The 27,630-nt window shown below is 59.1% G+C and overlaps 1 protein-coding gene across 1 annotated transcript; it reads left to right on the top strand.

The window, feature by feature from the left end:
• The first annotated feature begins 79 nt into the window (after positions 1–79).
• On the top strand, positions 80–26,091 carry LOC132322679 (carnitine O-acetyltransferase-like). The gene is made up of 16 exons (XM_059837352.1): positions 80–149; positions 2,617–2,820; positions 4,883–4,986; positions 7,709–7,762; positions 10,338–10,380; positions 11,247–11,387; positions 12,298–12,481; positions 13,867–14,045; positions 15,128–15,228; positions 15,325–15,453; positions 15,520–15,630; positions 19,681–19,816; positions 20,225–20,287; positions 21,233–21,370; positions 23,675–24,068; positions 25,997–26,091. Exons 1-16 carry the CDS (start codon positions 87–89, stop codon positions 26,089–26,091), a joined length of 2,139 nt encoding a protein of 712 aa, XP_059693335.1. The 5' UTR covers positions 80–86.
• Positions 26,092–27,630: the final 1,539 nt, after the last annotated feature.

Here is a 27,630-nt window from a genome sequence, read left to right as displayed (position 1 = left end):
GCGTGGCCTCGCGGGGAGGGCGGGGTTTAACCCGTCCCACGTGTGGCGAGGGGGCGTGGCCAGCGCGGGGTGGGGGAGGGGCAGCCATGGGGCGCTCGCTGTGGGGCTGGGGGCGCCGGAGACCCCCCCCGGGCGGGGACCCCCCCAAAGTGAGGCTGGGGGCGCGTGGGGGGAGGGGAGGGGAGGGGGAGGGGGAGGGGCAGGGCTCGGGGTGGGGGAGGGGCGGCGCTCGTGCGGGACGGCACGTCCGCGCGAGGGGGGGGGAGGGGCGGGGATGGGGATGGGGGGGGGTTAATTGGGGAGGGGGCTGCGGTAATTGGGGGGGGGGGTCTGTGTTAATTGGGGAGGGGGCTGCGCTAATTGGGGGGGCGGGTTAATTGGGGAGGGGGCTGTGTTAATTGGGGAGGGGGCTGTGTTAATTGCGGAGGGGGCTGTGTTAATTGGGGAGGGGGCTGTGTTAATTGGGGGGTCTGTGTTAATTGGGGAGGGGGCTGCGCTAATTGGGGGGGCGGGTTAATTGGGGAGGGGGCTGTGTTAATTGGGGAGGGGTCTGTGGTAATTGGGGAGGGGTCTGTGTTAATTAGGGGGGTCTTGGTTAATTGGGGAGGGGGCTGTGTTAATTGGGGAGGGGGCTGTGTTAATTGGGGAGGGGGCTGCGGTAATTAGCGGGTCTGTGTTAATTGGGGAGGGGTCTGTGTTAATTGGGGAGGGGGCTGCGGTAATTAGCGGGTCTGTGTTAATTGGGGAGGGGGCTGCAGGAATTAGGGGGGTGTCTGCGTTACTTAGGGAAGTCTGTGTTAATTGGGGAGGGGACTGCGGTAATTAGCGGGTCTGTGTTAATTGGGGAGGGGGCTGTGTTAATTGGGAGGGGGCTGCGGTAATTAGTGGGGTCTGTGTTAATTGGGGAGGGGTCTGGGTTAATCAGGGGGGTCTCTGTTAATTGGGGAGGGGGCTGCGTTAATTGGGGGGGTCCCGTTAATTACCGATATCCCCTTAATTACCGATATCCCGTTAATTGCCAATATCCCGGTAATTACCGATATCCCGTTAATTGCCGATATCCCCATTAATTAGGGCTGTCCCCATTAATTACGGGAGTCCCGTTAATCACCCGCACCCCTTTAATTGGGGAGGGGGTCCCGTTAATTCCTCCCACCCTGTTAATTACCGATATCCCCGTTAATTACCGATATCCCCGTTAATTACCGATATCCCCGTTAATTACCGATGTCCCCATTAATTAGGGCTGTTCCCGTTAATTACGGGGGTCCCGTTAATCACCCGCACCCCTTTAATTGGGGAGGGGGTCCCGTTAATTCCCCCCACCCCGTTAATTACCGATATGCCCGTTAATTACCAATTTCCCCGTTAATTACCGATATCCCCATTAATTACTTACACCGCGTTAATTAGGGCTGTTCCCATTAATTGGGGGGGTCCCGTTAATTACCCCCACCCCGTTAATTGGGGAGGGGGTCCCGTTAATTCCCCCCACCCCGTTAATTACCGATATCCCCGTTAATTGCCAATATCTCCATTAATTACCGATATCCCCGTTAATTACCTATATCCCGTTAATTACCGATATCCCCATTAATTAGGGCTGTCCCCATTAATTACGGGGGTCCCGTTAATTCGGGATTCCCGTTAATTGGGGGGATCCCGTTAATTACCGATACCCCGTTAATTGCCGATATCCCCGTTAATTGCCGGTATCCCGTTAATTACCGATATCCCCGTTAATTACCGATATCCCCATTAATTAGGGCTGTCCCCATTAATTACGTGGGTCCCGTTAATCACCCGCACCCTGTTAATTGGGGAGGGGGTCCCGTTAATTCGGGATTCCCGTTAATTACCGATATCCCCGTTAATTACCGATATCCCCGTTAATTACCAATATCCCCGTTAATTACCGATATCCCCATTAATTAGGGTTGTCCCCATTAATTACGGGAGTCCCGTTAATTCCCCCCACCCCATTAATTGAGGAGGGGGTCCCATTAATTCCCCCCACCCCATTAATTGGGTAAATCCCATTAATTATCGATATCCCGTTAATTACCGATATCCCGTTAATTGCCGATACCCCCGTTAATTAGGGCTGTTCCTATTAATTACGGGGGTCCCGTTAATCACCCGCACCCCGTTAATTGGGGAGGGGGTCCCGTTAATTCCCCCCACCCCGTTAATTGGGTAAATCCCATTAATTATCGATATCCCGTTAATTGCCGATATCCCCATTAATTAGGGTTGTCCCCATTAATTACGGGAGTCCCGTTAATTCCCCCCACCCCATTAATTGAGGAGGGGGTCCCATTAATTCCCCCCACCCCATTAATTGGGTAAATCCCATTAATTATCGATATCCCGTTAATTACCGATATCCCGTTAATTACCGATATCCCCATTAATTAGGGCTGTCCCCATTAATTACGGGGGTCCCGTTAATCACCCGCACCCCATTAATTGAGGAGGGGGTCCCATTAATTCCCCCCACCCCATTAATTGGGTGAATCCCATTAATTCCCGCTGTGGGGGGAGGGGGTTCCCGTTAATCACCGATAACTCATTAATTCCTCAACGCCCGTTAATTAATCCCCCTCCCCGGCGCAGGCGGGGCCCGGCGGGGGTCGCGCCCCCCTGCCCAGCCTGGGGGTGACCCTGGGCCGGCTCCTGGGGGCTCTCGAGGCCCTGGTGGCCCCCCCGGAGCGGGCCCGGACCCGGCGCCTCGTCCGCGATTTTGGGGCGCCGGGGGGGGCGGGGCCGCGGCTGCAGGAGCGGCTGCGCAGGACCCCCCCCTCCCCCCCCCGGCTGCCGGTGAGAGACCCCCCCTCTATTTGGGGAGGGGTCCTGGGGGGGGTTGGGGGGGGTTTGAGGGGATTTGGGGGGGATTTGGGGGGGATTTGGGGAGGATTTGGGGGGTCCTGGGGGGGTTTGGGGAGGATTTGGGGGATTTGGGGGGGATTTGGGGGGATTTGGGGAGGATTTGGGGGGTCTTGGGGGAGTCTTGAGGGGGTTGGGGGGGATTTGGGGGGAATTTGAGGGGGTATTGAGGGGGTTTGTGGGGTCTTGAGGGTCTTAGGGGAGTTTGGGGAGGATTTGGGGGGTCTTGGGGGGTCTTGAGGGGGTTGGGGAGGATTTGGGGGGTCTTGGGGGGGGGTCTTGAGGGAGTTTGGGGGGGTCTAGGGGGGCGCCGGGGGGGGCGGGGCCGCGGCTGCAGGAGCGGCTGCGCAGGACCCCCCCCTCCCCCCCCCGGCTGCCGGTGAGAGACCCCCCCTCTATTTGGGGAGGGGTCCTGGGGGGGGTTGGGGGGGGTTTGGGGGGATTTTGGCGGTTTGGGGAGGATTTGGGGGGTCTTGGGGGGATTTGGGGGGTCTTGGGGGGGGTCTTGAGGGGGTTGGGGGGGTTTGGGGGGGATTTGAGGGGGTTTGGGGGGATTTGGGGGGGATTTGGGGAGGATTTGGGGGGCTTTGAGGGGATTTGGGGGGGATTAGGGGGGTCTTGAGGGAGTTTGGGGGGGGTTTGGGGGGTCTTGAGGGCGTCTTGGGGGGATTTGAGGGGTCTTGGGGAGGTCTTGAGGGGGATTTTGGGGGGTCTTGAGGGGGTTTGTGGGGGTCTTGAGGGGGTTTGGAGGGGATTTGGAGGGAATTTGGGGGGTCTTGGGGGGATTTGGGGGGTCTTGGGGGGGTCTTGAGGGAGTTTGGGGGGGATTTGGGGGGTCTTGAGGGGGTTTGGGGGGAATTTGGGGCGTATTGAGGGGGTTTGGGGGGTCTTGGGGGGATATTGGGGGATCTTGAGGGTCTTGGGGAGGTCTTGGGGGGTATTTGGGGGGTCTTGGGGGGTCTTGGGGGGGTTTGGGGGGGATTTGGGGGGTCTTGGGGGGGATTTTGGGGGGTCTTGGGGGGTCTGTGGGGGTCTTGAAGGGGATTTGTGGGGTCTTGGGGGGAATTTGGGGGGTCTTGAGGGGGTCTGGGGGGAATTTGGGGGGTCTTGGGGGTTTTGGGGGGTTTAAGGGGGATTTTGGGGGGGATTTGGGGGTCCTGAAGGGTTTTTTGGGGAATTTGAGGGGGGTTTGAGGGAGATGTGGGGGGTCCTGGGGGGGTTTTGGGGGTCCCTGGGGGGGTCTCCGTATTTTGGGGACCCCTCCTCAAATTTGGGGTGTCCGGGGGGGGGGTCAGGAGTGGCCCTGGGGGGGGGGGGGACTTGGGGGGGTTCCCAGTTGGGAACTGGGATTTGGGGGAGGGTCCCAGTTAAATTTGGGGGGTCCCAGGGGTGTCCTGGGGGGTTTTGGGGGGTCCCCGGGGGGGGTCTCCGGATTTTGGGGACCCCTCCTCAAATTTGGGGTGTCCGGGGGGGGTCAGGAGTGGCCCTGGGGGGGGGAACTGGGTTGGTCCCAGTTGGGAACTGGGAGTTGGGGGAGGGTCCCAGTTAAATTTGGGGGTCCTGGGGGGGTCCCGGGGGGGTCCTGGGGGGGTCTCCGGATTTTGGAGACCCCTCCTCAAATTTGGGGTGTCCGGGGGGGGGTCAGGAGTGGCCCTGGGGGGGGGGGAACTGGGGGGGGGGGGGTCCCAGTTGGGAACTGGGATTTGTGGGAGGGTCCCAGTTAAATTTGGGGGGTCCTGGGGGGGGTCCTGGGGGGTCCCGGGGGGGTCCTGGGGGGGTCTCCGGATTTTGGGGACCCCTCCTCAAATTTGGGGTGTCCGGGGGGGGTCAGGAGTGGCCCTGGGGGGGGGGGGGGAACTGGGGGGGGGGTCCCAGCTGGGAACTGGGATTTGGGGGAGGGTCCCAGTTAAATTTGGGGGGTCCTGGGGGGGTCCTGGGGGGGTCTCCGTATTTTGGGGACCCCTCCTCAAATTTGGGGTGTCCGGGGGGGGGTCAGGAGTGGCCCTGGGGCTCCAGCGAGCGCCTCCCGCTGCCCGTGCACACCAGTGCGGGACTGGTGCTGCCGCCGCTGGACTGGGAGGGCTGGAGGGGCCAGCTCTGGTGAGACTGGGAGGGACTGGGAGGGACTGGGAGGGACTGGGAGGGGACTGGGAGGGACTGGGAGGGACTGGGAGGGGACTGGGAGGGACTGGGAGGGACTGGGAGGGACTGGGAGGGACTGGGAGGGACTGGGATGGACTGGGAGGGACTGGGGGGGACTGGGAGGGAACTGGGATGGACTGGGAGGGACTGGGAATGGACTGGGAATGGACTGGGAGGGACTGGGAGGGACTGGGATGGACTGGGAGGGACTGGGAGGGGATTGGGAGGGGATTGGGGGGGGACTGGGAGGGACTGGGAGGGACTGGGAGGGACTGGGATGGACTGGGATGGACTGGGAGGGACTGGGAGGGACTGGGAGGGACTGGGATGGACTGGGATGGACTGGGAGGGAACTGGGAGGGACTGGGAGGGGATTGGGAGGGGATTGGGATGGACTGGGAGGGACTGGGAGGGACTGGGATGGACTGGGATGGACTGGGATGGACTGGGATGGACTGGGAGGGACTGGGATGGACTGGGAGGGGGTTGGGAGGGACTGGGAGGGACTGGGAGGGACTGGGGGGGAACTGGGAGGGGATTGGGAGGGACTGGGAGGGACTGGGAGGGACAGGGGTGGACTGGGAGGGGCTGGGATGGACTGGGATGGGACTGGGAGGGAACTGGGAGGGACTGGGAGGGGACTGGGAGGGACTGGGAGGGACTGGGATGGACTGGGAGGGAACTGGGAGGGACTGGGAGGGACTGGGAGGGACTGGGAGGGACTGGGATGGACTGGGAGGGACTGGGGGGGACTGGGATGGACTGGGATAGACTGGGAGGGGACTGGGATGGACTGGGATAGACTGGGAGGGATTGGGAGGGACTGGGATGGACTGGGAGGGACTGGGAGGGACTGGGAGGGACTGGGATGGACTGGGAGGGGGTTGGGAGGGACTGGGAGGGACTGGGAGGGACTGGGGGGGAACTGGGAGGGGACTGGGAGGGACTGGGAGGGACTGGGAGGGGACTGGGAGGGGACTGGGAGGGACTGGGAGGGGACTGGGAGGGACTGGGAGGGACTGGGAGGGACTGGGAGGGACTGGGAGGGACTGGGAATGGACTGGGAGGGACTGGGGGGGACTGGGATGGACTGGGATAGACTGGGAGGGACTGGGATGGGACTGGGAGGGACTGGGGGGGACTGGGAGGGACTGGGAGGGAACTGGGGGGGACTGGGAGGGATTGGGGGGAACTGGGAGGGACTGGGAGGGACTGGGGGGACTGGGAGGGACTGGGAGGGACTGGGAGGGACTGGGAGGGATTGGGGGGAACTGGGAGGGACTGGGGGAGGATTGGGAGGGACTGGGATGGACTGGGAGGGATTGGGGGGAACTGGGAGGGACTGGGAGGGGATTGGGAGGGACTGGGGGGGACTGGGAGGGACTGGGAGGGGATTGGGGGGGACTGGGAGGGACTGGGATGGACTGGGAGGGACTGGGATGGGACTGGGAGGGGATTGGGGGGAACTGGGAGGGACTGGGAGGGAACTGGGAGGGACTGGGATGGACTGGGAGGGACTGGGAGGGACTGGGAGGGACTGGGAGGGACTGGGATGAACTGGGATGAACTGGGATGAACTGGGATGAACTGGGAGGTTCCCTGATGTCACTGGGATGTCACTGGTTCCTCACCAGTTCCTTACTGGTCCGTACTGGTTTATACCGGTCCGTACTGGTTTATCCTGGTCCGTACTGGTTTATACTGGTCCATACTGGTCCCTGACTGGTCCATACTGGTTTATACTGGTCCATACTGGTTTATACTGGTCTGTACTGGTTTATACTGGTCCGTAGTGGTTTATACTGGTCCGTAGTGGTTTATACTGGTCCATAGCGGTCCCTGACTGGTCCGTACTGGTTTATACTGGTCCGTACTGGTTTATACTGGTCCGTACTGGTCCCTGACTGGTCCGTACTGGTTTATTCTTGTCCCTGACTGGTTTATACTGGTCCGTACTGGTTTATACTGGTCCGTACTGGTTTATACTGGTCCGTACTGGTTTATACTGGTCCGTACTGGTCCCTGACTGGTCCGTACTGGTTTATACTGGTCCGTACTGGTTTATACTGGTCCGTACTGGTTTATACTGGTCCGTACTGGTTTATACTGGTCTGTACTGGTTTATACTGGTCCGTACTGGTTTATACTGGTCCATACTGGTCCCTGACTGGTCCGTACTGGTTTATACTGGTCCGTACTGGTCCATACTGGTCCGTACTGGTTTATATTGGTCCGTACTGGTTTATACTGGTCCATACTGGTTTATACTGGTCTGTACTGGTTTACACTGGTCTGTACCGGTCCCTAACTGGTCCGTACTGGTTTATACTGGTCCGTACTGGTTTATACTGGTCCATACTGGTTTATACTGGTCTGTACTGGTTTATACTGGTCTGTACTGGTTTATACTGGTCCATACTGGTCCCTGACTGGTCCATACTGGTTTATACTGGTCCGTACTGGTTTATACTGGTCCGTACTGGTTTATACTGGTCTGTACTGGTTTATACTGGTCCATACCGGTCCCTGACTGGTCCGTACTGGTTTATACTGGTCCGTACTGGTCCATACTGGTCCGTACTGGTCCATACTGGTCCGTACTGGTTTATACTGGTCCGTACTGGTTTATACTGGTCCGTACCGGTCCCTGACTGGTCCATACTGGTTTATACTGGTGCAGGTTCGCCGCCCGGCTGCTCTCGGGGGTTCTGGACTATCGGGAGCAGCTCCAGAGGTGGGGGAGGGGAAACTGGGGGGAACTGGGGGGAACTGGGGGGAACTGGGGGGAATTTTGGGACAAATTTGGGGAAATTTTGGGAGAATTTGGGGAATTTTGGGGGAATTTGGGGAAATTTGGGGAATTTGGGGGAATTTTGGGGAAATTTGGGGAATTTTGGGGAAATTCAGTGAATTTTGGGAAATTTGGGGGAAATTTTGGGGGGAAATTTGGGGAATTTGGGGAATTTTGCGGAAAATTTGGCAGAAATTTGGGGAAATTTGGGGGAATTTGGGGAATTTTGGGCAAATTTGGGGGAAATTTGGGGAAATTTGGGGAAATTTGGGGGAAATTTGGGGAGGGAAAATTTGGGGCAAATTTAGAGAAATTTGGGAAATTTGGGGAAATTTGGGGAAATTTGGCGGAAATTAGGGGAAATTTTGGGGGAATTTTGGGGGAAAATTGGGGAATTTTGGTGGCAATTTGGGGAATTTTGGGGGGAAATTTGGGGAATTTGGGGGATTTTGGGGAATTTTGAGGAAGTTTGGGGGAAATTTGGGAAATTTGGGGAATTTTGGAGGAATTTGGGGAATTTTGGGCAAATTTGGGGGAAATTTGGGGCAAATTGGGGAATTTTGGGGGAAATTTGGGGGAATTTTGGGGGAAATTTTGGGGAATTTTGGGGGAAATTTGAGGAAATTTGGGGAATTTGGGGAAAATTTGGGGAATTTTGGGGAAAATTTGGGAAATTTTGGGGGATTTTGGGGGAATTTGGGGAATTTTGGGGAAAATTTGGGGAAAATTGGGGTGAAAATTTGGGGGAAATTGGGGGGGAAATTTGCGGAAACTGGGGAAAATTTGAGAGAATTTGGGAAAATTTGGGGAATTTTGGGAAATTTAGGGAAATTGGGGGGAAATTTGGGGAATTTTGGGAAAATTTGGGGAATTTTGGGGGAAATTCAATGGAATTTGGGGAATTTTGGGGGAAATTTGGGGCAAATTTGGGGAATTTTGGGGGAAATTTGGGGAATTTTGGGGGAATTTGGGGACAAATTTGGGGGAAATTTTGGGGAATTTTCTGGGAAAATTGGGGGAAATTTTGGGAAATTTGGGAGGAATTTGGGGAATTTTGGGGGAAATTTGGGGAAAATTTGGGGGTTTCTGGAAATGTGGAAGAATTTGGAGTTTTTAGGGGGGATATTTTGGGGAGATTTTGGGGTTTTTAGGGGTAGATTTGGGTTTTTTTGGGTAATTTTATGATTTTTTTATTTTTTTAATTTTTTCGAGGTTTTTTCCGGTTTTTTTTGGGATTTCGAGATTTTTGGGGTCTCCCTGACCCCTTTTCCCCCCTCCCCAGCCGGGACCCCCCCTTGCCGAGGGTCCAGCCTTCACTTGGGGGTCCCGGGTGGGATTTTTGGGGGTTTTTTGGGATTTTTTTTTGTTATTTTTTTAATTTTTCGAGGTTTTTTTTCGGGGTTTTTTTGGATTTCGGGATTTTTGGGGTCTCCCTGACCCCTTTCCCCCCCTCCCCACCCAGGACCCCCCCAGCCGAGGGTCCAGCCCTCACTTGGGGGGTCCCGGGTGGGATTTTTGGGGTTTTTTTTGGGTAATTTTGGGATTTTTTTGGGTTTTTTTTAATTTTTTGAGGTTTTTTTCCGGGTTTTTTTTGGATTTCGGGATTTTTGGGGTCTCCCTGACCCCTTTCCCCCCTCCCCACCCAGGACCCCCCAATCCCTGGGTCCAGCCCTCACTTGGGGGGTCCCGGGTGAGATTTTTGGGGTTTTTTTGTTATTTTTTTGTTATTTTTTTAATTTTTCGAGTTTTTTTTCCGGGTTTTTTTTGGGATTTCGGGATTTTTGGGGTCTCCCTGACCCCTTTCCCCCCTCCCCACCCGCGACCCCCCCCCAGCCGAGGGTCCAGCCCTCACCTGGGGGGTCCCGGGTGGGATTTTTGGGGATTTTTATGATTTTTTGTTATTTTTTTAATTTTTCGAGGTTTTTTTCCGGGTTTTTTTTTGGGATTTCGGGATTTTTGGGGTCTCCCTGACCCTTTTCCCCCCTCCCCAGCCGGGACCCCCCCTTGCCGAGGGTCCAGCCTTCACTTGGGGGGTCCCGGGTGGGATTTTAATTTTGGATTTTTTTTGTTATTTTTTAAATTTTTCGAGGTTTTTTTCCGGGTTTTTTTTTGGGATTTCGGGATTTTTGCGGGTCTCCCTGACCCCTTTCCCCCCTCCCCACCCAGAACCCCCCCTTGCCGAGGGTCCAGCCCTCAACTTGGGGGGTCCCGGGTGGGATTTTTGGGGATTTTTATGATTTTTTTGTTATTTTTTAAATTTTTCGAGGTTTTTTTCCGGGTTTTTTTTTGGGATTTCGGGGATTTTTGGGGTCTCCTTGACCCCTTTTCCCCCTCCCCACCCGCGACCCCCCTTGCCGAGGGTCCAGCCCTCACTGGGGGGTCCCGGGTGGGATTTTTGGGGGTTCTTTATGATTTTTTTTGTTATTTTTTTAATTTTTTGAGGTTTTTTTTTCCGGGTTTTTTTGGGATTCCGGGATTTTTGGGGTCTCCCTGACCCTTTTCCCCCCTCCTCGCCCAGGACCCCCCCAGCCGAGGGTCCAGCCCTCACCTGGGGGGTCCCGGTGGGATTTTTGGGGTTTTTTTTGGGTAATTTTGGGGATTTTTTTGTTATTTTTTTAATTTTTCAATTTTTTTTTCCGGGTTTTTTTTTTTGGGATTTCGGGATTTTTGGGGTCTCCCTGACCCCTTTTCCCCCTCCCCACCCGCGACCCCCCCCTTGCCGAGGGTCCAGCCCTCACCTGGGGGGGTCCCGGGTGGGATTTTTGGGGTTCTTTATGATTTTTTTTGTTATTTTTTTAATTTTTTGAGCTTTTTTTTTTCGGGGGTTTTTTTTTGGGGATTTCGGGATTTTTGGGGTCTCCCTGACCCCTTCTTCCCCCCTCCCCAGCCGGGACCCCCCAATCCCTGGGTCCAGCCCTCACTTGGGGGGTCCCGGGTGGGATTTTTGGGGGTTTTTTGGGATTTTTTTGTTATTTTTTAAATTTTTCGAGGTTTTTTTCCGGGTTTTTTTTTTGGGATTTCGGGATTTTTGGGGTCTCCTTGACCCCTTTTACCCCCTCCCCACCCAGGACCCCCCCAGCCGAGGGTCCAGCCTTCACTTGGGGGGGTCCCGGGTGGGATTTTTGGGGTTTTTTTGTTATTTTTTTGTTATTTTTTTAATTTTTTTGAGGTTTTTTTCCGGGTTTTTTTTGGGATTTCGGGGATTTTTGGGGTCTCCCTGACCCCTTTTCCCCCTCCCCACCCAGGACCCCCCCCAGCCGAGGGTCCAGCCCTCACTTGGGGGGGTCCCGGTGGGATTTTTGGGGTTTTTTGGGTTTTTTTGGGATTTTTTTGTTATTTTTTTAATTTTTCGCGGTTTTTTTCCGGGTTTTTTTTTGGGATTTCGGGATTTTTTGGGGTCTCCCTGACCCCTTTCCCCCCTCCCCAGCCGGGACCCCCCCCCGAGCCCTGGGTCCAGGCCGCCTTCGGGGGGGTGCCGGGGTGCCGGGGGTCCCGGCGGGACGAGGTGCTGAGGGTCCCCCCGGGGGGCGCAGCCCCCCCGTTCGTCACCGTCAGCGCCAACGGCCAGGTGGGGGAGGGGCTGGGGGGAGGGCTGGGGGGGATTTGGGGGGGATTTGGGGGGGTTTGAGGGAATTTTGGGGGGATTTGTGGGAGTTTTGGGGGGATTTCGGGGGGATTAGAGGGGTCTGGGTGGGATTTTTGGGGGTTTTGGGGGGATTTGGGGGGTCCTGGGGGAGATTTTTGGGGGATTTGAGGGGGTTTGGGGGAGATTTTTGGGGGATTTGGGGGGGTCATGGGGGATTTTTTGGGGGATTTGGGGGGCCTGGGGGGGATTTAGGGGGGTCTGAGGGGATTTTTTGGGGATTTGGGGGGGTTTTGGGGGGATTTTGGGGGGTCCTGGGGGGATTTTGGGGGGTTTGGATGATATTGGGGAGGATTTGGGGGTCCTGGGGGGATTTTGGGGGGTTTGGATGAAATTGAGGGGGATTTGGGGGGTCCTGGGGGGGATTTGGGTGGTTTGGGGAGGATTTGGGGGATTTTGGGGGGTCCTGGGGGGGATTTTTGGGGGGTTTGGATGATATTGGGGAGGATTCGGGGGTCCTGGGGGGGATTTGGGGGTGTTTGGGGAGGATTTGGGGGTCCTGGGGGTGATTTTGGGGGGATTTTGGGGGGTTAGGATAAAATTGAGGGGGATTTGGGGGGGTCCTGGGAGGTGATTTGGGGAATTTTGGGAAGGTTTGGGGGGGATTTGGGGGTCCTGAGGGGGTTTTTGGGGGGATTCGGGGGTCCTGGGGGTTTTTTCGGGGGGGTCCCAATGAGTTTTTGGGGGGGGGGTCCTGGGGGGGATTTCGGGTGGGTTTAACCCCAAATTTCCTGGGCGGTTTTTTTTTATTTTTTTTTTTTTTGTTCCATTTCGTGCCCGTTCCAACCCAAATCTCGGGGGGGGGGTCTCTCCGCCTCCCCCTCCCCCTCCCCAGTTTTTCCTGGTGGGGGTCGCCTCCCCCTCGGGCCGGCCCCTCCCCCCCCCCGCCCTGCACGCGGCCCTGGGGGGGCTCCGGGCGCGCGCGGGGGGGGGAGGGGCGCTGGCCCATCCCCCCGTGGGGCTCCTGACGGGGCAGCACCGCCGCGACTGGGGGCGTGTCCACGGCTGCATGATGAGAGGTGAGGGGCGGGGCTTCACGGGGTGGGGTCGGGGTGTGGCACGGGTGGGGCTGGGAGGGGCTTTGGGCAGGATTTTTGGTGATTTTGGGGGGATTTTTGGGAGATTTTGGGCGGAAAAGCCACCTTTGGGGGCGGGGTTTCCTGTCTTGTGGGCGGGGCTTCACTGGGTGGGGTCGGGGTGTGGCACAGGTGGGGCTGGGAGGGGTTTTTGGGGGGGATTTTGGGGGATTTTGGGGGAATTTTGGGAGGAAGATCCCCTTTTGGGGGTGGGGTTTCCATGATGTGGGGCGTGGCTTAACTGGGTGTGGTCAGGGTGTGGTTCAGGTGGGGCTGGGTGGGGCTTTGAGTGGGATTTTGGGGGATTTTTGGGGGATTTTGGGGGGATTTTGGGAGATTTTGGGCGGAAAAGCACCTTTGGGGGCGGGGTTTCCTGTCTTGTGGGCGTGGCTTAACTGGGTTGTGGTCAGAGTGTGGTCCGGGTGGGGCTGGGAGGGGTTTTTGGGTGGGATTTTTTGGGATTTTTGGGGGATTTTTAGGGAATTTTGGGAGATTTTGGGCGGAAAAGCCACCTTTGGGGGCGGGGTTTCCTGTCTTGTGGGCGGGGGCTTAATTGGGTGTGGTCCGGGTGTGGCACAGGTGGGGCTGGGAGGGGTTTTTGGGTGGGATTTTTGTGGATTTTTGGGGGATTTTTAGGGGATTTTGGGGAGATTTTGGGAGGAAAAGCCGCCTTTGTGGGCGGGGTTTCCTGTCTTGTGGCGGGGCTTAACTGGGTGTGGTCAGGGCGTGGGGCCCGGATGGGCTGGGAGGGGTTTTGGGGAAAATTTGGGGATTTTGGGGCAATTTTCCGTGATTTTGAGAGGAAAATCCCCTTTTGGGGGGCGGGATTTCATTTTGGTGGGCATGGCTTCATTGATTGTGGGCGGGGCTTAACTAGGTGTGGTCTGGGCGTGGCCGAGGTGGGGCTAGGAGGGGTTTGGGGGCGGATTTTGGGGGAATTTTGGGGATTTTTGGGGATTTGGGGGGAATAAGGGGAAAAAAAGGGAGGAGCAAATCTGTGTCGGGGCGGGGCCTAATGGTGAAACAAAAAAGGGGGCGGGGCTTGTTTGGGTGTGGCCCAGTGTGGCCGGGAGGATTTTTGGAACATTTTTGAGGGTGGGCGGGGTCTCAAAATTAAAATAATAATTTGGGGGGATTTGCGGGCGTGGCCTCGAGTGGGCGTGGCCTCATTTGGGCGGGAAAATCCCTTTGGTGGGCGTGGCTTCCATTTCCGAGCTATTTTTGGGAGGGGGAAATCACCAAATTTGGGGGTGGGCGTGTCCACACCTGGCCCAGGTGAGCTCACCTGAGCCAAGTGGGCGTGTCCAAGCCAAGCCCCGCCCCCTCAGACCGGTTAAGCCGCGCCTCCCTGGGGCGGATCCAGAGGAGCCTCCTCCTGCTGAGCCTGGACTCACCTGTGCTGGCCCCGCCCGGTGGGCGTGGCCCCGAGGGCGTGGCCGCCCAGGTGCTGCACGGGGGCGGGGCCAACGCCAACAGCGCCAATCGCTGGTGGGACAAGACCCTACAGGTGGGCGGGGCTTCAAATGGGGTGGGGTTACACCTGTGGGGGCGGGGCCTCACCTGCTCAGGTGTGGGGGAAACCCTGCAGGTGGGCGGGGCTTCAGATGGGGGGCGGGGTTTTTCCTTTTCCGGCTTTTTAATAAATTTGGGGGGGGGATTTGGGGGGGAAATGGGCGTGGCCAGGTGCGCTCACCTGCCCAGGTGAGTCCAGCTGTTTCAGGGCGTGGCTCTTGCCAGAATTTCCATTCCTCTTGGGATTTTTTGGGCTTTTTGGGGCGGATTTTTAGGAAAAATGGGCGTGGCCAGGTGCGCTCACCTGCCCAGGTGAGTCCAGGTGTTTCAGGGCGTGGCTCTCACCTGGATCCATTTTTAATTTGTTTTTTTCCGAACCAAAAATTCTTTTTTCTTCCTGGGATTTTTTTGGGGGGTATTTTTGGGAAAAATGGGCGTGGCCAGGTGCGCTCACCTGCCCAGGTGAGTCCAGGTGCTTCAGGGTGTGGCTCTCACCTGGATCCATTTTTAATTTGTTTTTTTCCGAACCAAAAATTCTTTTTTTTCCCTGGGATTTTTTTGGGGGGGTATTTTAGGAAAAATGGGCGTGGCCAGGTGCACTCACCTGCCCAGGTGATTCCCTCCAGCCCAGGTGTTTCAGGGCGTGGCTCTCACCTGGATCCATTTTTAATTTGTTTTTTTCCGAACCAAAAATTCTTTTTTCTTCCTGGGATTTTTTTGGGGGGATTTTTGGGAAAAATGGGCGTGGCCAGGTGCGCTCACCTGCCCAGGTGAGTCCAGGTGTTTCAGGGCGTGGCTCTTACCGGAATTTCCTTTCCTCTTGGGATTTTTTTGGGCTTTTTGGGGCGGATTTTTAGGAAAAATGGGCGTGGCCAGGTGCGCTCACCTGCCCAGGTGAGTCCAGGTGTTTCAGGGCGTGGCTCTCACCTGGATCCATTTTTAGTTTGGTTTTTCCAGAACCAAAAATTCTTTTTTTTCCCTGGAATTTTTTGGGTTTTTTGGGGGGGATTTTTTTTGATTTTTGGGGGGAAAATGGGCGTGGCCAGGTGCGCTCACCTGCCCAGGTGCGCTCCCCAGCTGGTGATTGGCCAGGACGGCACCTGCGGCGCCCTCTGGGACCCGGCCGTCATCGACGGCGCCGTGGTGGCCGAGCTGCTCGACCACGCCCTGGAGCACAGGTAAGCCCTAGGTGGGCGTGGCTTCGCTGCCACACCCCCCCCCACCCTTTTCAACCCCACCTGCGCTCAGGTGCGCTCGTTTTCCCGCCAAAACAGCCGCCGCTTAGGCCCCGCCCCTTCCCCCACGGCCACGCCCTCGCCCCTCCCCCCTCCGCAGCGGCTCCGCTTCAGCGTCGGGCCTGAGATCGCACCTGAGGTGGAGCGAGCCAAGAAACACCTGGACAGGTGAGGGGGGGGGGAGGGGCCTGGGGGTGGGGGAGGGGCGTGGCCTGACGCCGCCCCTCCCCCCAGCCTGGCGGCGGACGTGGACGTTCATTGCTTCAGCCACGAGGGCTTCGGAGAGGGGGCGGGGCCACGCGCCGAGGCCGTGGTGCAGGTGGGGCTGCAGGTGGCCTTCTACAGGTGAGGGGGCGGGGCCACACCTGGGGGAGGGGGAGGGGCTTGGGGGACTCACCTGGGGGAGGGGAGGGGCTTGGGGGACTCACCTGGGGGAGGGGAGGGGGTGGAGGGGTTTACCTGGGCCCTGTGGGACTCACCTGTGCTCAGGTGTGCTCACCTGTGCAGGTGGGGTTCTGCAGGTGAGGGGTGGGGCCTGCACGTGGGGGAGGGGGAGGGGCTTGGGGGACTCACCTGGGGGAGGGGAGGGGCTTGGGGGACTCACCTGGGGGAGGGGAGGGGGTGGGGGAGCTCACCTGGGCGCTGCGGGACTCACCTGTGCTCAGGTGTGCTCACCTGTGCAGGTGGGGTTCTGCAGGTGAGGGGGAGGGGCCACACCTGGGGGAGGGGGAGGGGCTTGGGGGAGCTCACCTGGGGGAGGGGAGGGGGTGGGGGAGCTCACCTGGGCCCTGCGGGACTCACCTGTGCTCAGGTGTGCTCACCTGTGCAGGTGGGGTTCTGCAGGTGAGGGGGCGGGGCCACACCTGGGGGAGGGGGAGGGGCTTGGGGGACTCACCTGGGGGAGGGGAGGGGGGTGGGGGAGCTCACCTGGGCCCTGTGGGACTCACCTGTGCTCAGGTGTGCTCACCTGTGCAGGTGGGGTTCTGCAGGTGAGGGGGCGGGGTCACACCGAGGGTCAGGTGAGCTCACCTGTCCCCACCCAGGTGAGGCTGTCCAGGTACAGGGGACACACCTGAGCTCAGGTGAGTCTGTCCAGGTGTACAAGGGACACACCTGAGCCCAGGTGAGCTCACCTGTCCATCCAGGTGAGGCTGTACAGGTACAGGGGGAGGTCACACCCACACACCTGAGCCCAGGTGAGCTCACCTGTCCATCCAGGTGAGGCTGTACAGGTACAGGGGGAGGTCACACCCACACACCTGAGCCCAGGTGAGCTCACCTGTCCATCCGGGTGGGGCTCTACAGGTGTACACAGGACACACCTGAGCCCAGGTGAGGCTCTGCAGGTACACCTGAGCCCAGGTGAGCTCACCTGTCCATCCAGGTGAGGCTGTACAGGTGTACACAGGACACACCTGAGCCCAGGTGAGGTTCTGCAGGTACACCTGAGCCCAGGTGAGCTCACCTGTCCATCCAGGTGGGGCTGTACAGGTACAGGGGGAGGTCACACCCACACACCTGAGTCCAGGTGAGCTCACCTGTACATCCAGGTGAGGCTGTACAGGTACAGGGTGAGGTCACACCCACACACCTGAGCCCAGGTGAGCTCACCTGTCCATCCAGGTGAGGCTGTACAGGTACAGGGTGAGGTCACACCCACACACCTGAGCCCAGGTGAGCTCACCTGTGACCCCCAGGTGGGGCTGTACAGGTACAAGGGGAGGTCACACCCACACACCTGAGCCCAGGTGAGCTCACCTGTCCATCCAGGTGAGGCTCTACAGGTGTACACAGGACACACCTGAGCCCAGGTGAGGCTCTGCAGGTACACCTGAGCCCAGGTGAGCTCACCTGTCCATCCAGGTGGGGCTGTACAGGAACAGGGGGAGGTCACACCCACACACCTGACCCAGCTGAGCTCACCTGTGACCCCCAGGTGAGGCTGTACAGGTACAGGGGGAGGTCACACACACACACCTGACCCAGGTGAGCTCACCTGTCCATCCAGGTGAGGCTCTACAGGTACAGGGGGAAGTCACACCCACACACCTGTGCCCAGGTGAGCTCACCTGTCCATCCAGGTGAGGCTCTACAGGTGTACACAGGACACACCTGAGCCCAGGTGAGCTCACCTGTGATGCCCAGGTGGGGCTGTACAGGTACAGGGGGAGGTCACACCCACACACCTGAGCCCAGGTGAGCTCACCTGTCCATCCAGGTGAGGCTGTACAGGTACAGGGGGAGGTCACACCCACACACCTGAGCCCAGGTGAGCTCACCTGTCCATCCAGGTGAGGCTGTACAGGTACAGGGGGAGGTCACACCCACACACCTGAGCCCAGGTGAGCTCACCTGTCCATCCAGGTGAGGCTGTACAGGTACAGGGGGAGGTCACACCCACACACCTGAGCCCAGGTGAGCTCACCTGTCCATCCAGGTGAGGCTGTACAGGTGTACACAGGACACACCTGAGCCCAGGTGAGGTTCTGCAGGTACACCTGAGCCCAGGTGAGCTCACCTGTGATGCCAAGGTGGGGCTGTACAGGTACAGGGGGAGGTCACACCCACACACCTGACCCAGGTGAGCTCACCTGTCCATCCAGGTGAGGCTCTACAGGTGTACACAGGACACACCTGAGCCCAGGTGAGCTCACCTGTGATGCCCAGGTGGGGCTGTACAGGTACAGGGGGAGGTCACACCCACACACCTGAGCCCAGGTGAGCTCACCTGTCCATCCAGGTGAGGCTGTACAGATACAGGGGGAGGTCACACCCACACACCTGAGCCCAGGTGAGCTCACCTGTCCATCCAGGTGAGGCTCTACAGGTACAGGGGGAGGTCACACCCACACACCTGAGCCCAGGTGAGCTCACCTGTCCATCCAGGTGAGGCTGTACAGGTACAGGGGGAGGTCACACCCACACACCTGAGCCCAGGTGAGCTCACCTGTCCATCCAGGTGAGGCTGTACAGGTGTACACAGGACACACCTGAGCCCAGGTGAGGCTCTGCAGGTACACCTGAGCCCAGGTGAGCTCACCTGTGATGCCAAGGTGGGGCTGTACAGGTACAGGGGGAGGTCACACCCACACACCTGACCCAGGTGAGCTCACCTGTCCATCCAGGTGAGGCTCTACAGGTGTACACAGGACACACCTGAGCCCAGGTGAGCTCACCTGTGATGCCCAGGTGGGGCTGTACAGGTACAGGGGGAGGTCACACCCACACACCTGAGCCCAGGTGAGCTCACCTGTCCATCCAGGTGAGGCTGTACAGGTGTACACAGGACACACCTGAGCCCAGGTGAGGTTCTGCAGGTACACCTGAGCCCAGGTGAGCTCACCTGTGATGCCCAGGTGGGGCTGTACAGGTACAGGGGAAGGTCACACCCACACACCTGAGCCCAGGTGAGCTCACCTGTCTATCCAGGTAAGGCTGTACAGGTACAGGGGGAGGTCACACCCACACACCTGAGCCCAGGTGAGCTCACCTGTCCATCCAGGTGAGGCTCTACAGGTGTACACAGGACACACCTGTGCCCAGGTGAGGCTCTACAGGTACAAGGGGAGGTCACACCCACACACCTGAGCCCAGGTGAGCTCACCTGTCCATCCAGGTGAGGCTCTGCAGGTACAGGGGGAGGTCACACCCACACACCTGAGCCCAGGTGAGCTCACCTGTCTATCCAGGTAAGGCTGTACAGGTACAGGGGGAGGTCACACCCACACACCTGAGCCCAGGTGAGCTCACCTGTCCATCCAGGTGAGGCTCTACAGGTGTACACAGGACACACCTGAGCCCAGGTGAGCTCACCTGTCCATCCAGGTGAGGCTCTACAGGTGTACACAGGACACACCTGAGCCCAGGTGAGGCTCTGCAGGTACACCTGAGCCCAGGTGAGGCTCTGCAGGTACACCTGTGCCCAGGTGAGCTCACCAGTGATGCCCAGGTGGGGCTGTACAGGTACAGGGGGAGGTCACACCCACACACCTGAGCCCAGGTGAGCTCACCTGTCCATCCAGGTGAGGCTCTGCAGGTACAGGGGGAGGTCACACCCCACACACCTGTGCCCAGGTGAGCTCACCTGTCTATCCAGGTAAGGCTGTACAGGTACAGGGGGAGGTCACACCCACACACCTGAGCCCAGGTGAGCTCACCTGTCCATCCAGGTGAGGCTCTACAGGTGTACACAGGACACACCTGAGCCCAGGTGAGGCTCTGCAGGTACACCTGAGCCCAGGTGAGGCTCTGCAGGTACACCTGTGCCCAGGTGAGCTCACCAGTGATGCCCAGGTGGGGCTGTACAGGTACAAGGGGAGGTCACACACACACACCTGAGCCCAGGTGAGGTTCTACAGGTACACCTGTGCCCAGGTGAGCTCACCTGTCCCGCAGGGCCCACGGCTCCCTGTGTGCCACCTGCGAGCCGCTGTCGCTGCGCCGGGTCTTACCTGGCTGCACCGACCTGCTGCGCCCACCTGGGCCGCCCTGCCTGGCCCTGGCGCGCGCCCTCGACGACCCCGACGCGCAGGTGAGGGGCACAGGTGGGCGCAGGGGAGGGGGCGGGGCTGGGGTGGGCACAGGTGTGACCAGGTGAGGGGCACAGGTGGGCGCAGGGGAGGGGGCGGGGCTGGGGTGGGCACAGGTGTGCCCAGGTGAGGGCGTGGCCCCACCCAGGTGTGCCCAGGTGTGCCCAGGGTGTACTCAGGTGTACCCAGGTGTGCCCAGGTGTTCCAAGTTGTGCCCAGGTGAGGGCGTGGCCCCACCCCGGTGTGCCCAGGGTGTACTCAGGTGTACCCAGGTGTGGCCAGGTGAGGGCGTGGCCCCACCCAGGTGTGCCCAGGTGTGCCCAGGGTGTACTCAGGCACACTCAGGTGTGGCCAGGTGAGGGCGTGGCCCCACCCAGGTGTGCCCAGGTGTGATCCAGGTGTGTCCCCAGCCCGAGGAGCTGCTGGCGCTGCTGCGCGAGGCCGTGGAGGCGCAGGAGAGCCGCACGCAGGAGGTGAGCGGGGACAGGTGGGCTCAGGTGGGCTCAGGTGAGGCTGGGCGTGGCTCTGGGTGTGTCCAGGTGTGTGTCCAGGTGTGTGGGTGTGGCTTTGGGTGTGTCCAGGTGTGCTCAGGTGTGTGTCCAGGTGTGTGGGTGTGGCTTTGGGTGTGTCCAGGTGTGTCCAGGTGTGCTCAGGTGCGCCCAGGTGTGTGTCCAAGTGTGTGGGTGTGGCTTTGGGTGTGTCCAGGTGTGTGTCCAGGTGTGTGGGTGTGGCTTTGGGTGAGTCCAGATGTGTCCAGTTGTGCCCAGGTGTGTGTCCAGGTGAGTGGGCGTGGTCACACAGTTAACCCCTCACCTGCCCAGGTGTTATCAGGCCAGGGAGTGGAGCGACACCTGCAGGGGCGGGGTTTGGAGGTGTGTCCAGGTGAGTGGGCGTGGCTTTGGGTGTGTCCAGGTGTGCTCAGGTGTGTCCAGGTGTGTAGGTGTGGCTTTGGGTGTGTCCAGGTGTGTGTTCAGGTGTGTGGGTGTGGTTTTGGGTGTGTCCAGGTGTGTCCAGGTGTGTGTCCAGGTGAGTGGGCGTGGTCACACAGGTAACCCCTCACCTGCCCAGGTGTTATCAGGCCAGGGGGCGGAGCGGCACATGCAGGGGCGGGGTTTGGGGGTGTGTCCAGGTGAGTGGGCGTGGCTTTGGGTGTGTCCAGGTGTGCTCAGGTGTGTCCAGGTGTGTAGGTGTGGCTTTGGGTGTGTCCAGGTGTGTGTCCAGGTGTGTGGGTGTGGTTTTGGGTGTGTCCAGGTGTGTCCAGGTGTGTGTCCAGGTGAGTGGGCGTGGTCACACAGGTAACCCCTCACCTGCCCAGGTGTTATCAGGCCAGGGGGCGGAGCGACACCTGCAGGGGCTGGGTTTGGGGGTGTGTCCAGGTGAGTGGGCGTGGTCACACAGGTAACCCCTCACCTGCCCAGGTGCTCTCGGGCCAGGGGGCGGAGCGACACCTGCAGGGGCTGCGGCAGGCGGCGCTGGCGGCCGGGGAGCCCCTCCCCGAAATCTTCCTGGACCCCGCCTACGCCCAGGCCACGCACTTCCGGCTCTGCACCCTGCAGGTAACCCCGGCACACCTGGGGGAGCCCCAAAGCACCTGGGGGAACCCCAGATCTACCTGGGGGAGCCTCAAATTCACCTGGGGGAGGCAAAAATCCACCTGGGAATCCCTAAAATGCACCTGAGGGAAGCCAAAATCCACCTGGAGGAGCCTAAATTCACCTGGGGGAGGCAAAAATCACCTGGGGGAGCCCAAAATCACCTGGGGGAGGCAAAAATTCCCCTGGGAGAACCCAAAATCCACCTGGAGGAGCCCGAAATCCACCTGGGGGAACCCAAAAAACACCTGGGGGAGCCCCAAATCACCTGGGGGAACCCAAAATTCACCTGGGGGAGCCCAAAATCACCTGGGGAGCCCAAAAATCACCTGGGGGAGGCAAAAATCCACCTGGGGAGACCCCAAAATCACCTGGGGAAACACAAAATCACCTGGGGGAGCCCAAAATTCACCTGGGAGAACCCGAAATCCACCTGGGGGATGCAAAACTCACCTGGGGGAGCCCAAAATCACCTGGGGAACCCAAAAAACACCTGGGGGAGCCCCAAATCACCTGGGGGAAGCCAAAATCCACCTGGGAGACCTCAGAAAACACCTGGGGGAGGCAAAAATCCACCTGGGGGAACCCAAAAAACACCTGGGGAGCCCCAAATCACCTGGGGGAACCCAAAATTCACCTGGGGGAGCCCAAAATCACCTGGGGAGGCAAAAATTCACCTGGGGAGACCCCAAAATCACCTGGGGGGAGGCAAAAATCCACCTGGGGGACCTCAAAAAACACCTGGGGGAGGCAAAAATGCACCTGGGGGAGCCCAAAATTCACCTGGGGGAGCCCAAAATCACCTGGGGGAACCCAAAATTCACCTGGGAGAACCCAAAATCCACCTGGGGGAGGCAAAATTCACCTGGGCAAGCCCGAAATCCACCTGGGGGAGGCAAAAATCCACCTGGGGGACCTCAAAAAACACCTGGGGGAGCCCAAAATCACCTGGGGGAGGCAAAAATCCACCTGGAGGAGCCCAAAATCCCCCTGGGGAACCCCAAATCACCTGGGGGAGGCAAAATTCACCTGGGGGAGGCAAAAATCCACCTGGGGAGACCCCAAAATCGCCTGGGGGAGCTCAAAATCACCTGGGGGAACCCAAAATTCACCTGGGAGAGCCCAAAATCACCTGGGGGAGGCAAAAATCCACCTGAGGGAACCCAAAATTCACCTGGGAGAACCCGAAATCCACCTGGGGGAGGCAAAAATCCACCTGGGGGAACCCAAAAAAACACCTGGGGGAGCCCCAAATCACCTGGGGGAGGCAAAAATCCACCTGGGGGAGGCAAAAATCCACCTGGGGAGACCCCAAAATCGCCTGGGGGAACCCAAAATCACCTGGGGGAGCCCAAAATTCACCTGGGAGAGCCCAAAATCACCTGGGGGAGCCCCAAATCACCTGGGGGAACCCAAAATTCACCTGGGGGAACCCAAAATCACCTGGGGAAACACAAAATCCACCTGGGAGAGCCCGAAATCCACCTGGGGGAGCCCAAAATCCACCTGGGGGAGGCAAAAATGCACCTGGGGAGACCCCAAAATCACCTGGGGGAGCCCCAGATCTACCTGGGGGAGGCAAAAATCCACCTGGGAATCCCTAAAATGCACCTGGGGGAGCCCAAAGTCGACCTGGGGAACCCCAAAAATGCCCCAAAATCCTCCCAAAATCCCCCAAATCCTCCAAAATCCCCAAAATTCCCCAAATCCCCCAAAAATTCTCCCCCAAAAACCCCCAAATCCACTAAAACCCCCCAAAATCCCTCCAAAATTTGCCCAAAATCCCAAAAAAAATCCCCCAAAATCTCCTCAAAATCCCCTTAAACTCCCAAAAATTCCCCAAAATTCCCCCAAATCCACTAAAACCCCCCAAAATCCCTCCAAAAAATTGCCCAAAATCCCCTGAAATCACCTCAAACCCCCCAAAATCCCTCAAACTTTGACATAAATCCTCCAAAACTCCCCAAAAAATCAAAAAAAATCCCCTTAAACTCCCACTAACCCCCCAAAATTTCCCCAAATTCCCCCTAAAATCCCCAAAAATCCCCCTAAATCCCCCAAAATCCCTCAAATTTCCCCTCAAATCCCCCAAAATCCCCCAAATCCACTAAACCCCCCCCAAAATCTCCCCCAAAACCCCCCAAATTCCCCCAAATTCCCCCTAAAACCCCCAAAATCCCCCTAAAACCCCCAAAATCCCCCAAATTTCCCCAAATTTCCCCAAATCCCCCCCAACCCCCCCTGACACCCCTCCCCTCCCCCGCCCAGGTGCGCTCCCGCGAGGGCTCCTGGCTGCTCCGGGGTCCCCTGGTCCCTGACGGTTACGGGGTGGGGGTGGGGCACGTGGCCCCGCCCCCCTCGCGACCCCCGGGACCCCTCCCCCGCGGGGGGGGGCGGGGCTACGCGTGGCCGTCACCGCCTTCACCTGCTGCAGCCACACCCAGGCCGCGCACCTGGCGGGGCCATCCGCGGCGTCTTCGACCGCCTGGGGGAGCTGCTCAGGGGGAGGAGCCTCGGGTGAGCCACGCCCACACCTGGAAGGACACGCCCACCCCCCCAAAATTGTACACACCTCCCCCTCCCCCCCCTCCCAAGGTTGGAATTTGGGGTGAAAAAGCGCCAGGAACGGGAACGGAAATAAAGGAAAAGTTTTGGTTTCGTTGTTGGTGGTTTTGGGGTCGGGATTCGGGAAATCCCGGCCGGATTTGGGGATCGGAATTTGGGGGGGATCCGGGAGGGGTTTGGGGAATTTGGGGCTGGGATTTGGGGGGTGGATCCGGCTCCAGTCCAGGGGATCCAGGCCGGGTTTTGGGGTTGGATCCTGATCCAGTCCAGGCCAGGTTTTGGGGGTTGATCTGGTCCAATCCACTGGAATCCAGGCCGGGTTTTGGGGGTGGATCCTGATCCAGTCCAGGCCAGGATTTGGGGGTGGATCCTGATCCAGTCCAGGCCAGGTTTTGGGGGTGGATCCTGATCCAGTCCAGGCCGGGTTTTGGGGGTGGATCCTGATCCAATCCAGGCCAGGTTTTGGGGGTGGATCCTGATTCAGTCCAGGCCGGGTTTTGGGGGTGGATCCTGATCCAATCCAGGCAGGTGTTGGGGGTTGATTCCTATCCAATCCACTGGAATCCAGGCCGGGTTTTGGGGCTCAATCCTAATCCAATCCAGGCCGGGTTTTAGGGGTTGATTCCAGTCCAATCCACTGGAATCCAGGCCAGTTTTTGCAGGATCCAAGCTGGGTTTTGGGGCTCAATCCTGATCCAATCCAGGCCGGGATTTGGGGGTGGATCCGGCCCCAATCCAGAGGATCCAGGCCAGGTTTTGGGGGTGGATCCTGATCCAATCCAGGCCAGGATTACGGGCTCAATCCTGATCCAATCCAGGCCGGGTTTTGGGGATTGATTCCAGTCCAATCCACTGGAATCCAGGCCAGGTTTTGGAGGATCTAGGCCAGGTTTTGGGGCTCAATCCTGATCCAGTCCAGGCCGGGATTTAGGGGTGGATCTGGCCCCAATCCAGCAGAATCCAGGCCAGGATTTGGGAGTTAAACTGGCCCCAATCCAGCAGAATCCAGGCCAGGATTTGGGGGTTAAACTGGCCCCAATCCAGCAGAATCCAGGCCAGGTTTTGGGGGTGGATCCTGATTCAGTCCAGGCCAGGTTTTGGGGCTCAATCCTGATCCAATCCAGGCCGGATTTTGGGGGTGGATCCTGATCTAATCCAGGCCGGGTTTTGGGGGTTGATCCAGTCCAATCCACTGGAATCCAGGCCAGGTTTTGGGGGATCCAGGACGGATTTTGGGGCTCAATCTTGATCCAATCCAGGCTGGGTCTTGGGGGTTGATTCCAGCCCCGAACCAGGGAATCCAGGCCAGGATTTGCAGGATCCAAGCTGGGTTTTGGGGCTCAATCCTGATCTAGTCCAGTCTGGGATTTTGGGGTGGATCCGGCCCCAATCCAGAGGATCCAGGCCAGGTTTTGGGGGTGGATCCTGATCCAATCCAGGCCAGGATTTCGGGCTCAATCCTGATCCAATCCAGGCCAGGTTTTGGGGATTGATTCCAGTCCAATCCACTGGAATCCAGGCCAGGTTTTGCAGGATCTAGGCCAGGTTTTGGGGCTCAATCCTGATCCAGTCCAGGCCGGGATTTGGGGGTTAAACTGGCCCCAATCCAGCAGAATCCGGGCCAGGTTTTGGGGGTGGATCCTGATTCAGTCCAGGCCTGGTTTTGGGGCTCAATCCTGATCCAATCCAGGCCGGGTTTTGGGGGTGGATCCTGATCTAATCCAGGCCGGGTTTTGGGGGTTGATCCAGTCCAATCCACTGGAATCCAGGCCAGGTTTTGGGGGATCCAGGCCGGGTTTTGGGGCTCAATCCTGATCCAATCCAGGCCAGGATTTGGGGGTTGATTCCAGCCCCGAACCAGGGAATCCAGGCCAGGATTTGGCATTTAAAGAAGCTCCAATCCAAAGAATCTAGGCCGGGATTTGGGGTCGACCATGATCCGATCCAGTGGGATCCAGGCCGGGATTTCAGGGATTTGAGAAAGCTCCAATCTCTGGAATCCAGGCCGGGTTTTGCTGGATCCAGGCCGGGATTTGGGCTCGATCCTGATCCGATCCTGGGAATCCAGGCCAGGATTTGAGATTGATCCTGATCTGATCCAGGGAATCCAGGGGATCTAGGCCAGGATTTGGGCTCGATCCTTATCCAATCCAGGGAATCCAGGCCGGGATTTGGGCTCGATCCTGCTCCGATTCCAGGCCGGGTTTTGGGGGATCCAGGCCAGGATTTGGGCTCGATCCTTATCCAATCCAGGGAATCCAGGCCGGGATTTGGGCTTGATCCTGATCTGATCCAGGGAATCCAGGCCGGGATTTGGGCTCGATCCTGATCCAATCCAGGGAATCCAGGCCAGGATTTGAGCTCCATCCTGCTCCGATCCAGGCCGGGTTTTGGGGGATCCAGGCCGGGATTTGGGCTCGATCCTGCTCCGATCCAGGGAATCCAGGCCAGGATTTGAGCTCCATCCTGCTCCGATCCAGGCCGGGTTTTGGGGGATCCAGGCCAGGATTTGGGCTCGATCCTGATCCAATCCAGGGAATCCAGGCCGGGATTTGGGCTCGATCCTGATCCGATCCAGGGAATCCAGGCCGGGATTTGAGCTCCATCCTGCTCCAATCCAGGCCGGGTTTTGGGGGATCCAGGCCGGGATTTGGGCTCGATCCTGATCCAATCCAGGGAATCCAGGCCGGGATTTGAGCTCCATCCAGCTCCGATCCAGGCCGGGTTTTGGGGGATCCAGGCCGGGATTTGGGCTCGATCCTGATCCAATCCAGGGAATCCGAGCCGGGATTTGGGCTCGATCCTGATCCGATCCAGGGAATCCGGGCCGAGATTTGGGCTCGATCCACTCCAGCGGATCCAGGCCGGGTTTTGGGGGTGCCGGTCCCGGTTCGGCCCGGCCATGGCGGCCGAAAAACCCGGTACGGAGCGGGGGAGGGGAGGGGAGGGGAGGGGGGGATCGGGGTTGGGGAGGGGTCCCCGAAATTTGGGGGAGGGGGAGTGCTCGAGATGTGGGGGATGGGGGGGGAGCTCCGCGAGACCCCTCCCCCCAGGATGCTAAAAATAACCTGAATTGGGGGGGGGGGGGGGGAGGGGCGACCCAAAAACGTGGGGGGGGGGGGGGGAGGTGGGGGAGGGGATTTTTTTTTTGTGGGGAGGGGGAGGGGATTTGGGAGGGGGGGGTCGGATGTTTTAGGGGGGGTGGGGGGATGGAGTTTTGGGGGGGGGGATGGGAATTTTGGGGTGGGGGATGGGAATTTTGGGGTGGCGGTCGCGGTGCTGACCCCTCCCCCCTCCCCCCTTTTTTTCCCCCTCCCCCCCCTCTCTCTCCCCTCCCCCACCCCCCTCCCCCCTCCCCCTCCCCCCCCCCCCCCCAGGAGGGCCGGACGGGGCTCCCCACGCCTCCCCTCCCCCCTACGGCCCCCCAGCCCCTCCCCCCGGCCCCCTGCTGGGTGGGGGAGGGGCCGCCACCTTGCCCCGGGGTTTCCCAGGGGCCGCCACCTTACCCCGGGGGGGGGCGGGGCCGTTCGGCTGGGGGGGGGGGTGGGGGAGGGGCGCTGGGGGGGGGTGGGGGGAGGGGGCGCTGGGGGCGGCCACGCTTCCGAGGGGGCTGGCGGGGGGCGGGGCCGGGGGGGCGGGGCCGGGAGGGGGAGGGGTGG

Source organism: Haemorhous mexicanus (assembly GCF_027477595.1).
Source record: "Haemorhous mexicanus isolate bHaeMex1 chromosome 32 unlocalized genomic scaffold, bHaeMex1.pri SUPER_32_unloc_2, whole genome shotgun sequence".
Classification (NCBI taxonomy): domain Eukaryota; kingdom Metazoa; phylum Chordata; class Aves; order Passeriformes; family Fringillidae; genus Haemorhous; species Haemorhous mexicanus.
The sequence above is the reverse complement of the archived record's forward strand: the minus strand, read 5'-3'. Positions and strand labels throughout refer to the sequence as shown.